Genomic DNA, 13983 nt, shown 5'->3' on the forward strand with positions numbered 1-13983 from the left:
CTAAATTAAATATTTCATTAAATAATGAAAAAGAATTTCTATAGGCGATTTCTTTTGGGAGGATGTCAGGGTGTCTCAAAACTAGTTATAAAACTTACCAGGACCTATAAGACGCTTCACTTTAAAGTATAATCATATTGGTTCATTGGTTAGTGAGTTAATTATTGTATTTTTATGTTCTAAAGAATGAGATACTACTATATATTTGAATAGTAGTAGCGCCCTTAGCATCTAAGAACTCTAAAGGGTAAAAAGGGAGGAGAAAAATAGCCTAAAACCACTCAAAGGATTGACCTATAATAGTGTGGAACCATCATGGGATCTATGTGAAGCTTTCCTAAAAAGGAGAACTCAGCATTAAAAGTAATGAAATCTGAAGCTATAGTCAAATAAACCTTACTTACTACTTTATGTTATAGGATAGTACTTATTAACTTAATAGATTAGGTAGGTGTTTTTTTTAAATAATTAAATTACCCCCCCCAAAAATTTTACCCCCGGGGTAAATTAGTTTGGGGGGGGTAATTACCCCCCCCCAACAGATTTGGGGGGAGTATTTACCCCCCCCAACAGACTTTAGGGGGGGTAATTACCCCCCCCCAATCAAATTTTACCCCCGGGGTAAAAATTTTGGGGGGGGTAAAAAAAAATTTCGGCGCGCTTCGCGCGCCATTTTACCCCCCCCAAACACGAATTACCCCCCCCCCTAAAATTTTTTACCCCCCCCAAAAAAAAAAGCTTGGACGCCCCTGCATCGCTCTCCCCTTAGGGCCAGGGGGGGAAGCATCTAATTTTACATACAAAGGAAGTTAAAAATGTTAAGTAGAATTGTCCTTGAAGAAAAAAAAAGTTTAAAATATCAAAATCTAATTTATTCCATTGACAAGATGTTCAATAACTATACAGCATATATGTATATGTTTCATATGAATAATACAAATTTACTTTGTATAAAGGTTAATTTTGACTGTCATGAAACTTTTATAAAAGTTTAGAAATTGAATTGAAAGTTTGAAATTGCTTTCCACCCAAGAATCATTTAAAACTTGCTCTTTTGGTTTCCGTAGTCGTCCGTGCATGCTCCTTACATAGAGACATTGTTTTAGAGCATTTTTAGGTTGATAGTCTTTTTTTTAAATTTGTTATTGAACAAGTAATGTTTCATACATCCGAAAAACATTAAAATTCCTTCTCCCTGGATAGAAAATGTGGATTATATTTAAAACATAAAAATTCTTCCAATAAAAATAATTAGGAAACATCCTAATGAACAGTACATAGCAAAACTATTTTTTTTTATGCACAACTAGCCTCTATAGGCACATGAAGGTGAGGAGGGGTTGAAACCTCCATCTTTAATTTTATTCTTTTTAACTGTGGCGAAAATTTTTTTTTTCTTTTGGAGAGTATAAATAATTACAAATATTTCCTACGCCTATAAAAAGTCATAATGTAAAGAAGAATAAACGAAAAAACATACCAACAGACATTCTAATACTTTTATGTGAGGATTACATCCCAATAAATTCAAAATATCATCAAGTTTGATTGTTTTAATATTTAATAACAAATTATCAAAGACAGTTTTTGACATATTGATCAGGAAACAAAATATTTTCTGTAAAAATATTATAAATATAAGATAATTTAGAATATCTGGTGCATAATTTATGTAAAGAAAATTGGTTTGATAAAAAGAAAAGAGCCAAATTTTCCCTTCCATCAATTTTGATCATTTAGATGTGCAAAAAAAAACTGCGGCTTACCACATTTTTGCATCTTTTGCAATTTTATTGAATCCTTTAACCGGTCCTCTACTCGTCCCTCCTGTCAAGATATCTCTTTACAAATTATCCCTTTTTATCTTTTCTCTTAATTTTTCAAGAGTTAAGAGTCTTTCTTTAAGTTAATATTTCTGCCAATCTAATTCATAATGTTAAAAAATACTTAGTTTATATAAAGAATGACGAAAAATTATGAATAATATGAAAACTATTCGCCAAAAAACTTTACACTTTTAGTTTAGTTTTAATTTTATTTCTTATAATACTTTTTGCTTGTTTTTTACACAATTTTTTATACCTTATATCAGTTTACTTTAATGAAATTAGCAGTTTTTATTTTGAACTGAACAAGAAAAATGTTATTATAATTTCATTTGATTTACCTACAATCGATATCTTTTAAGTAAAATATAATGAAATAACCTAAAAAATTAGAAAATTAACACTATGATATTATCCAAAATAACCAACAAATTCCTTATATTTTTGTAAAGAGTGAAAATTATGAAAAAAAAGTTATAAAAATGTGTGAAAATATGAAGCGTGTGTGTGTGTAGATTGTATATAAAAGGTTTTGTGTGTATTGAGATGAAGAGATTGACAAGGATTTCAACCAACATTTAATTTCCGTAAAATAGACCAAGCTAAGAAAAGGAAAAGATAATAGAAATACTAGCTATAGAATAATCAAATAACATATCTCATAACATTTATTACTGTTTAATAAATCTATAAATATATGTAGATGTATATTGTAAAACCCAGTGGTGGGGACCTATTTCGTATGCTAGCAAATCGCTTTCTGCACTTTTGTAGCGACTTGGCTGTGTTAAAATACCCGACGCTATTGGCTGATATTCAAAGATCCAAATATAGGTTGACACAGTATCCACGGGGTCGGGACATACAGTAATTTACCCCCTTCCCCTTCATTGTTTTACTATAATCTTGGAATGATATTGGCTACAATCTATGTCACTAGGCAAAGGGTTGGTCCAATATAAATTAATTTTGCGGAATTTTTGCAGACTAACTAAGAATTGCTCTATACTAGGTTAACTCTAATGGATAGGATATTAAGGATAGGAGGTGTTGTATAGATAGATTTCCTGGATTATCTAATAATACCTGGAGGATACCAGCCGGCCATTACGTCCACTTCCAGGTGCCAGTCATAATAAAGATATTAGAAATAGATAACCATTTTTTGCTTTATTTCTTAATTGGTTTTTATAAATGTTTTTACAAATTGTTTTTTATCTTTTTGCTTGTCTGTCTTTCTTTTTGTTAATTTATATCTCAAAAATGGTTTCTTAAAATCTATTTGTCACATCAAATAAAATGTTGTCGCTTTACGGTATCAAATACGCTTTATATGAATGGTTATAGAATACATGGATATATTGACAAGGAAAAATTTGTCGTCAATTTAAGTTGTTAATATGGACCTCATTTATTGGTCAGTTCGTTCCTCAGCTCCGATAGAAGGGAAGGTAATGGGATAAAGGGGTGGATGGTGGGTATCATTATTTCAGCCAGCTGCGAGTATCACTTTATTAGAGTACATGAAAATCTGGTGCAACATCCAAGTAATAATATGTCATTTTTTATGATTATTTCATATTTTATCTAAAATATCAAAAAATATTTACCCTGAAACCTAACAAAGAAAAATCTTTTCTAATCCTAAATCCTTTAGCCAGCCAAATATGAAAATATCTTTATTGTTGTGTACCAAAGATATTTTATAAAATATAATTCATTGAAAAATTCTTTTATGAACCGCTATGGTGTAAAATCTTACACATTTTCCTAGTGAATGGTTATTATTTACAAATTTAATGGTGAAGATTTTCTTTAACTATATTTTTAGTACTTGAATAATGAAGTCTTTCAAACCAATTATGTCTTATATTAATTTCAAACCAAAGAATGACGAAATGTGGAAACTTTACATAGGCTTCAGGCCAGGGGCGTCCAAGCTTTTTTTTTTGGGGGGGGGGAGGTAAATTTTTTTTATGGGGGGTGTAATTCGTTTTTTGGGATGGGGTAAAATTTGCTTGGGTGGGGTAATTTAAATTTTATTAAATATTTAGCATTAAAAATGCGCGCGAAGCGCGCAAAAATTTTTTTGTTAAAGATTTTTAATTTTAGATAGGTATTTACCCCCATCTCCCCATATCGTAGGCACCCCCAGGGTAGGGGTAAATCTTAAATGGGGGGGGGGGGTAATCCCCACTCCCCCCCTCCCCTTGGACGTCTATGCTTCAGGCTATTTCTAAATCTAATTCCTAGGCTAGTCTCAGGTGTTTTTTTACCCCTTACCTAGTTACTTGAGGTCGAGCCACTATTTTGACCATTCTTTACTATATAATTTTGTTATCATAAAAAACTGTTTGTTTTTGCGCTAGCTTTGGGTTTCCTTGTTGCAAAATATTTGTTTAAATTTTGCTAATATAAAATTTTAATGAATTAGTAATCTTAGTAAAATATATGATTTTGTAATTATAATTATTGAGAGTAAATAAATGAATCTATTTAATAATGATTTATTAATATTTTGATTTCATAATAATTTGCATTTGTTAGGGATTAAGGGGGAAAGGAATTTTTAGAAAACATTTATAAACATCCTGTGACTCTATAATTTCATGCAAAGTTTAAATTTATTAGTTATTAAGAAGTTTGATATGAAAAAATCTCAAAAAAATATTTTTGGATGTTAATACCTTAATTTTTCGTTATAATTTAAAAAACAGATAATTTCGCTTAGCTGATAATGATATAATAATTGTTTTCAGTGGAAGATGATTAAAGTCTCTCCATAGATTATGACGTCATACGATAAAATAATCAATGAGAGGCCAGTGGATCCTATGTTTGCCGCGTCTACGCCGCGGATCTACCTTCAACAGCAGCAGCAGCACCATCAGCAGCAGCAGAAGAAGCCAAGAGCAAACGCTTACAATCTCCCATCTACCTTACCTACATCGTCACCATCACCATCTACGTCACAAATGCTTTCATCGGTTTTTTAACATCTACGACAAAGAGGAATATCCCTCAGCTGAATCGAGTTTTTAACATGTTTGACAAAGAATAAGGCAACTCCAGCTGGCCTTATTCGGCTTCTTCTGCTTAGAGCTGGCATTGAACAAAATCCAGGCCCCAAAATCTGGCACTGTGTTATCTGTTCAAAAATTCTATCTACAACTTCTGTTCAATGTACCAACTGTTTACAATGGATCCACATTAAATGCTCCCAACTGAAAACATCTAAAGAACGACGCAAATTTAAAACCTGGTTTGGACCATGCTGTAAACACCTAACACCAACGGACAACCCCCCCTCAAGATCACAACCCCCCCGTGTATCTAACCCCCCGACCCCTCCCCCTCCCCCCAACAACCCCCCAACTCATCAACCATTTATCAACCGAAGCCTAAACCTGAACTTCCTACAATACAACATCAATGGTATACTCAGCAAAATTGACGAACTTCTCCACGAAATGGAAAAGGACAACATCCCCATCGCAGCTATTCAGGAAACTAAGCTCACGAAAGACTCTAAACCTTTCAAAACACCAAATCACACCCTGGTAAGAAAAGACAGAGGTATAAACAAAGGTGGAGGACTTGCATTTTTAGTACACAAAGATGTAAAATTCTCCGTTGAACCAACACCCATTCACCTGGAACAGGACCCGTTCCTGGAATCAATAACCATCAGCATACCTGGAGTGAATAATAATACTCTGTACATAAGAAATGTTTATATTCCCCCACAAAGCAGCTGTGCTAATGTGAACGGTCACCCCTATGAGCCTCCACTAAACCACCTCCTTGACGGCCTAGGTGAATCCTACCTAGTTTTAGGTGACTTTAACGCTCACAGTCAACTCTGGCATTCAGAGGCCACTAATGACACCAGAGGCAACTCTCTTGCCGACATCATCACTGGGCAAACATGCGGCATAATAAATGATGACCTGCCCACCAGAGTGACCAACCTAGCATCCACAGCACCTGACATCAGTATTGTATCAGCCAACCTGATACCATATACCAACTGGAGAATAGCAAACAAAATGAGCTCGGACCACTTACCAATTATCATCAGTTTAAAAGCAGAACTCAAGAAATTTAATTCCAAAAACGGCACTTTTATCAACTTTTCCAAAGCAAACTGGCCAAAATTTCAAAAATATGTTGAAGATAAATTTAAAAAATCAAGAAAAATCAATAGTGTTCACAAAGCTGAGGTCTTTTTCCGTCATACCCTACAAAATGCTGCCAAGAAGTACATACCTGCAGGCAGGATCCCCAAAATCTTCAACGCCCTCCCCACCGAAACTGCTAAACTCATGGATGATAGAGACAACATCAGAAAAAACAATCCTGATGACCCAAGACTTCCTGAAATCAACAACAACATCACAAAAACAATCCGTGAACATCGGAAACAGAAATGGAAGGAACACATCGACAGCTGTCAAGCAGGATCCAAGAAGCTCTGGAAGACAATAAAGAGCTTAAATAACAACCCAGTCCAGCCTGACAACCAAGGTATTTGTTTTAACGATAAATGTACAACTGATGCTAAATCTATTGCAAACAAATTTAACGCTCAATACACCCCCTCCTCAGACAAGAAACCGGTCAAAGCTCTCAGAGGAACCCTCCGAAAGCTAAAATGTAAACCTAAAGACTCTAAGGTTACATTTACACCTGCCCAGACGTTAGAAGCCATCAAAAAGTCCAAGAGTTCCAGAGCCATAGGACCTGATGGCCTGTCCCCGATTATGTTAAAGAACATTGGTCCAAACGCCATCAATTATCTAACCAACATCTTTAACATATGCATGGAAACATCCGTCATTCCCAACATCTGGAAGACGGGTAAGATCATCCCTTTGCTTAAACCAGGTAAACCTGCTGACAAAGGCTCCAGCTACCGGCCAGTATCCTTACTGTCTCCAGCAATTAAAATCCTGGAAGCCCTCATTCTCCCTGCTGTCACTGAGGCAGTAGAATTAGCAGATCACCAGCATGGTTTCCGCAAAGGTCGCTCTACTGGTACAGCCCTCCAGAGTATTCTGGACCACATTAACAGAGGCCTAAACAGGAAAAAACCTGTCCACAGAACCGTAAGTGTTGCCATTGACCTGTCACGTGCATTTGACACGGTGGACCACAACATCCTACTAGACGACATTAAACATCTAAACCTAAATGATTACATAAAACGGTTTTTATGTGCATACCTGAGAGGCAGACAAACCTACGTTGTATTTAGAAATTCAACTTCTTCATACAGGAAAGTTAAACAAGGGGTACCCCAGGGTGGAGTTCTCTCCCCCATGTTGTTTAATTTATATATGTCATCTATGCCCTCCCCCCCTGGAAACATCAGACTAGAAACATATGCAGACGATTCCAACATCCTGAATTCTGGCCCCAAGATAGAACCGATTGTCGAGGAAATAAATCAATACTTGGCAACCCTGAACATCTGGTTTAAAAACAGGAACCTTGAAATTTCCCCGTCAAAATCTTCAGCCACACTTTTCACAACATCTTCAAATGAGTGTAACTTAGATCTAGATGTTCAGATTAACGGAGAACAGGTACCAACAGTCAAGAAACCTAAGTTCCTAGGGATCACATTTGATAACCTACTTTCTTTCAAGCAGCATGCCTCTGACCTTAAAACCAAAGTCCAGTCCAAGACGAACATCCTTAAAGCCCTGACTGGCTCAGACTGGGGCAAAGAAAAGGAAGTGATAGTTAATACATATAAAGCTATCGGTGTATCCCAACTTAACTACTGCTGCCATATCTGGACACCCTCACTAAGCAAGACATCCTGGCAAGGCCTTCAAACAGCTCAAAATGCCGCTCTTAGAGCTGCCACTGGCTGCCATAAAATGACCGATATTGACCATCTACATTCTGAAACAAAGGTCATGAAGGTCCAAGCACATTGTGAGATGCTTAGTAAGCAATTTCTGCTGGCGACACAGAAACCGAGCCACCCTAACAAAGTCGACCTCTCTGCTCCCCCCCCCCCCCCCTCCCCGTCAGATGAAGCAGACTCTGTCCTCCAGATTTGGACCTGAAATCAGGCAGATGTCCCGACCTGATATCCCTGAGGAAGAGTATAAAGGGAAGCTCAAATTAATTCACACTAAGTCTGTCCAACAATCAATTAATGAAATGCTGCCTAATAAAGTCCTAAACAGCATACCCCCACCCATCCATGCATCTGAAAAGGAGCTCCCCAGATGCACCAGAGCCACATTAGCCCAGCTGCGCTCTGGATACAGCAACTACCTGTACAGTTACAAGGCCCGGATCAATCCAACTATACAGGACAAATGCCCACTCTGTTTAAACCCTTCACACACAACGACACACCTGTTTGATTGCCCAAATAACAGGACCGACCTCACTGTCTATGATCTATGGAACCGACCAATGGAAGCTGCCAGATTTCTGAACCTGGCCACACGTGACAACGACGATAATGGATGAGTAGAAATGGGCTAAACAAACAAACAATGAGAGGCCAGTATAAATTTTATCATTGGTCAATTACAGTGTATACTGGCCTTTCATTGGCTATTCTATTGTAAGACGTCATAAGTTGTGGAGGGACTTTAATCATCTTCTTTCAGTGAAGCATTATTATCTTGCAGTGATCTATCCGTGTATAACTAGTTATTCTATTGTTTGCAGTTCATTAAAGTTATATAAGGACATTATTACAATAATTTCAAGAAAGTTTAACTGTTGAATATGTAGAAATTCAATGCAACAAATTTCGGACAATTTCTTATTTTAATCTTAAGGATTTGAATTGAATTAAATCAAAACCAAACTTTATTATTTTCTCTTGGCTAAATATGTATATATATTATTCTTGTCTTCTAAAGTTCTAATTGTTCCAGCCAGTTTTTTTACCACACTGCGGGGAGCTCTAGTCCTTCTGGATCCTTCTAAACCTTACTTAACCTAACCTAACCTACGAGAAGCCTCAAAAACACGTTTTTAAGTTTTGTTTTTGTATAACATTTCTTTTAAAAACAACTTATCTATCTTTAAGACTCCATATTGAGCTTATCCAATGATCTATCAAAACAACCTGATCTGTCTGAAATGGCAGCTTTGAAGGCAAAGTTGTAACCTTTACCTTTCTCTCCCTCTTTATTCTCTTATGTACAGGTTTCTATGTTGTCTTTCATCTAATTTCAATAGTTATTATAATGAGCAATATTAAAACCAAGTGTAGTTACTATTCCTTATTCTCAATAATCTAAAATGACTAAGATCCTATTCCTTCATATTCTCCTACAAGATATGGACATGGTAATTTAGGTCTTATATTTGCAGACAGACCTAAAATAGATTTCCAATACATATTTATAGATAGTTGCGTGCACAGGTTTTTTTTCCAGAAGAAATTCATTTCTTGATAGGGTTAAAAAGAGGTATAGGCAATCCCAATTTCACACCTCCTCCCCACAACCTTCTACACACTTATATTTTTAGGTATATTCAATTTTATTAAAAATAGTCTGAATAATATTTAGCTATAAATCTTGCTTTTTTGCATTTATCATTGATTTAGCATTAAAACGTTGAATATAAATTATGATAAAGATGTAGTATTTTGCTTTGAAGATGCAAAAATAATAATCAAATTCATAAAAAATGAAAGTATTAAACTTAACCTTATAAATTGGTGCACTTTTTTTCTCTTGTAAACTCATCAAATTGATCTTGAAAACTACTTGAAAGGTACTGTAAATAAATTGAAATGAAAATGAAGGACGAAATAGGGGTAGCATAGTAATATGACGGCGGCTGGGTTATATTAAATCGTTTATTGGGAGCAGTGAATATTTTTGACATGCTTTACACATGATATTAAATAACAGAATCATTGGGTTCTTTACCTCATAGTTCCTTTCGAGCACTGATATGTGTAACCCTTGCGAGTGGCTCTAGACATGCGGGTGAATGTACTAGCAGTGTCCTGATCATGCGGGGCTACCCAGTACCTAATATAACCAAACTTAACCTAACCATGGCCCAGGATATCAGGTGTCTACCTGAAATCATTACTAATAACCAGAACCCATATTAGTAAAGTTACTAGGTGAAATCAGACATCTTTCTCATCCTTGATATATAATCCAGGATACTTGATTTGAACAATTTCAGTTTTTGATGAAAACAAAGAAAGGGTTTGAACAATGGTTAAATGGGATGATAATTTCAATTCTAAAGATTATCTCACCCGTTACATCAGGGATAAAAGGTAAATTAGTTATCTTAAAATCAGTAGGTAAACATTATAATAACAAAATAAGGTCTTATGGATAAGGATATTTATTTTTTTAAGTGTTTTAGGTTATAATATTTTTTTTCAATTAGAAACTGATTAAACCAACTTTTAAAAAAAAATAATCAAATAGGAAGTGAACAATGGACTTAACATTATAATGGTAACCCAAAAATATATTATCATATTCTATCAGTTAGTTGACCTAAAAGCTTTGGATACTTTTATTAAATCTTTATTGGGTTGTACAAAATAACAGTGTCTGAACCTTTCGGGAATAGTCCCTTTCGTGGCAATTCGTAGTATTTTGAAAATAGCTTTTGATAGGATGTTTTAGGTTAGGTTAGAAATAGGAGAAAAGATACAGTGAAAATACGAAGAATCGCCCCTTCAGGGGCTTTGCCACGAAAAGGGACTATACCAACCTTTTTTACAAATAATTTGTATGTACCCAAATGGTGAATTTTATATTTTGCTTAAGAACTCCATATATCTCTAACATTTGATTGCCAATTAGTTATATGGATAAATGCTAATATTAACCAGATAACTTTCTCTTTATTTGTACTCCGTAATTGTACCCGTCAATTACTCTGTAAAGTGTCTGAGAAGCTCAATATTAGAAAAGTTAAAATATTGAATCTTTAGGCAAACCATTAGACGTGGAGTTATATTCTATAGCATGAAGTAATGAGGTTCTTTGTCTGTTAAGATCTTGCCAACTACTGAACCAATTGAGTTTTCCATTCTAGAAAAGCTTCAAATAAGTTTTAATAGACGGGTTTAGGCTATTTTCTGCCCTTACCTATCTCATCTAATAATTGGACCCTGAATAATGAAATATGTTATAGATTTAAAGCTTAACTTCCATAAACACCTCTGATCTTGAGGTTGTTAAGCTAAAATTAGACATCGAGTACCTTATACAGTTTCTAAATAACACCAATCTTACTTAATACTTATAACTTATAATTGGGAATAATCGAATGATTTATTATTCCAAGGTGGTTTAGCCGCTAGATATTAGCAAAGAAATGATTGGATTGCGATTTGAAATTTAGATTACGTTTTGAACTATTTAGTTTAAATTCTCAAAACAGAAAATAAATAAATTTTTATATTGTATTCTATGTATTCAAACATGCAAATTTGTTCTCTACATTTCTTTTCCATACACCCTCCCCCCGCCCCTGTGCCCTCTTTGATGTTTAAAAACTTTTGAGCTAAATCATGTCCCAAGTTTTTGCTGCTGTGAATTCTAATCCAGGAAAGTGCAAAGCTTTTATGTTACAAGTGTTCCTTCAAAACCAAACAAATGTAAGTTGAATCCTATTTTGTATTTGTTGTACTTGTTGTCCTTAAAAAAAGCCTGTTCGAAAAGCAATTTTTCTTCAAATTGAAGAAGATTCTACAAGAAAGTGACAGTGAGAGAGAGATAGCCCCTGTTAAATTTCAAAGAATTTTTTTTCTTTTTTTATTGTAAAGAACAACAGCTAAATATATAAAAAAAAATATTTTATTTATAAAAGTTACTTATGACTGATGTAAAAAAAATTAAAAGCGAGCATTCTATTTCTTTTACAAATATGGAAGAACATAATCTAGTTGCATTCCAATAATTTTTAAAAAATTGTTTTTTGAGATATATTATTCATTTTGTATAAATACCTTTATAGGTTGAATATGCAAGCTTAATTCTATTCTTATGTGAACTTTACTTCTGAATAAAATTTAATTGCTGCATTATTTTTAGTTGAGAAGCTACTCTATAATTTAAATTTTAGTTTGACCGAAATAAACAGTAATTTCTTGGCTGTTATTAATGATAGACGGCTGATTTATTGGTAAATACTCCCTATGTCTATTAACATTCAGTATACAACGTAGTTTAAATATATATAAAATGCTACAGGGAAAATGATAAAAGAAATTCATTTAGCTTTGCTTTGCTTTGCTACTTGTGGATGTTGTCATGCTTTTTTAGTTCAGTTTTCTAAAAATATTATGGACCTAAAAGTTGAAATTATTTTCATTAATATTATTTTTCATTTCTACGCTTTCTATCTATAAAAATTAGATAAATATTGAAGCATTTTTTTCACTGTTTAAATCTTTTAGGAAACAAATGTAATAAAGATTTTTGTTCTTTCCTAATAGAAAAAGTATTTAATTACATTTACATTTTTTGCTTTTCCAAATAAAGTTAATATGCAATAGATAGATAGATATCATAGGGTATAGTCCCTTTCGTGACATCGCCTTTCAAGGAAAGTTTCGTCGTATTTTCACAGATGTTTTTGATAGGTAATTTTAGTTTAGGTCTAAACTGACCAAGCTATATAATTGCTTGATTCACTTCACTAAAGAGATGCGATTGATAATGAAGATTTTTTTCTTTGAAATATATTTCGTTATGAAGCAGCAGTAGTTACTAATCTATAAATGCTATGGTTGAGATAGATTTATAACTGTTAAAAAAGTTTAGGTAAGGTTGGGTAATTGCACCACAGAGTTAGGCAATTTGACCCGCAGGGGCTAGAAAAAGGAGAAAAGCTACTGTGAAAATACGACGATATCCCTTTAAGAAGTGATGTCACAAAAGGAACGTTACCCCTATCTTCTTGTCATGCTATAGATAAATATTTATTGCATTGGAAAGAAAATCCAAGTTGTATTGCGTTATTTAGTTAGTTAGCCAATACTTAATAAAAACTTTTCACATAGTGTTCTGAATTTGTAATATTACGTAGATTTTCTTATTATTAGCCCTGTATGTTTGTTTTTGAGTATCATCTATAAATCATACCTATCTACTACAGGAATCTTTGTAGTTTGTTGTCCTAGGAATCAGCATTAGATAAATAGGATAATCATATCACATAAAAAAAAAATTTTCAAAAAGTTACAATTAACATGTTTAAATGGACGGACGGACATTCTGGCAAAAATTATAGAGTTGTCACGTTTTCCAAATCAAAGCAAAATCAATAAACTTTCGCTTGTTTGCAATGCTAATCAGAACAAGGACGACCAGAGTGCCAAACATCTAGGAATTACACTAGATGAAAAAATGAATTATAAGAAACATTTTGACAACCTACACCTTAGATTGCAAAAAGCCGTATTCTCGTTAAAAATCATGAAAGATTTACTAAATAAACGCCATCTAAAGATTTTATATTCATCATACTGCAAGAGTATAATTGAGTATGGCATAATGTTATTTACGGGAGTAAACCAAGAAACACTAAAACCAATTAAAATCCTTCAAAAATCATGCATTAGAATAATTGCAAAAACTAAAAATAACAGAGAACCTACATCCCCTCTTTTTAAACAATATGGAATACTTCCCGTAAATGAACTTATGACATACAATGTGTGTAAATTTATGCACTCATTTAAATATAACCAAGCCCAAAAAGTTTTTAATGATTGTTGGCATTTCACAAATAATGTTCATAATTACCCAACAAGAAACAATGAAGACTTTGCTACTAGAACTAATATTAACACTTACATTATGAATACTCCATTATATAAATTTCCTCGTATATTTAATAATTTGCCAGCAAATATAAAGAATATTGAGAACAAGAAATTATTCTCCAAAAAACTATTTACCCACCTCATTAATAACATAAACTAATAAACTTATTTTTCAGGAAAATAAGGGATAAGAAGAACTATGGAACAAATGCTGCATGAAGTCATTTTTGTAGTCCTCTCTTTTTTTTTGTAGCATTTCTTTAGAAATCCAATTAATTGTAACCCCATCTAATCTTAGTTAATTCTACTTTCGCTCGTAATATTTACTTATAAGTTTACTTATTATTATTTTACTATCTT

At 33.7% G+C, this 13983-nt stretch overlaps 1 protein-coding gene across 1 annotated transcript; it reads left to right on the forward strand.

Annotated features, from left to right (window-relative positions):
• Nucleotides 1-5296: 5296 nt before the first annotated feature.
• LOC145313237 (uncharacterized) lies at nucleotides 5297-8321 on the forward strand. The gene is made up of 3 exons (XM_080152548.1): nucleotides 5297-5822; nucleotides 6045-7784; nucleotides 8020-8321. The coding sequence occupies exons 1-3, from the start codon at nucleotides 5297-5299 to the stop codon at nucleotides 8319-8321; spliced, it is 2568 nt and encodes an 855-aa protein (XP_080008674.1).
• Nucleotides 8322-13983: the final 5662 nt, after the last annotated feature.

This window comes from Acartia tonsa, chromosome 3, assembly GCF_053477335.1.
Source record: "Acartia tonsa isolate MP-2025a chromosome 3, ASM5347733v1, whole genome shotgun sequence".
NCBI classification, from domain to species: Eukaryota; Metazoa; Arthropoda; class Copepoda; order Calanoida; family Acartiidae; genus Acartia; species Acartia tonsa.

What these genes read in the sequence shown, in the direction of transcription:
- LOC145313237 (XM_080152548.1), top strand. Translation starts at nt 5,297, where the DNA reads ATGGAAAAGGACAACATCCCCATCGCAGCTATTCAGGAAACTAAGCTC. An exon ending in ATCCACAGCACCTGACATCA is followed by an intron (nt 5,823 to 6,044) that starts GTATTGTATCAG and finishes GTGTTCACAAAG; the next exon opens with CTGAGGTCTTTTTCCGTCAT. An exon ending in AGCACATTGTGAGATGCTTA is followed by an intron (nt 7,785 to 8,019) that starts GTAAGCAATTTC and finishes TGCCTAATAAAG; the next exon opens with TCCTAAACAGCATACCCCCA.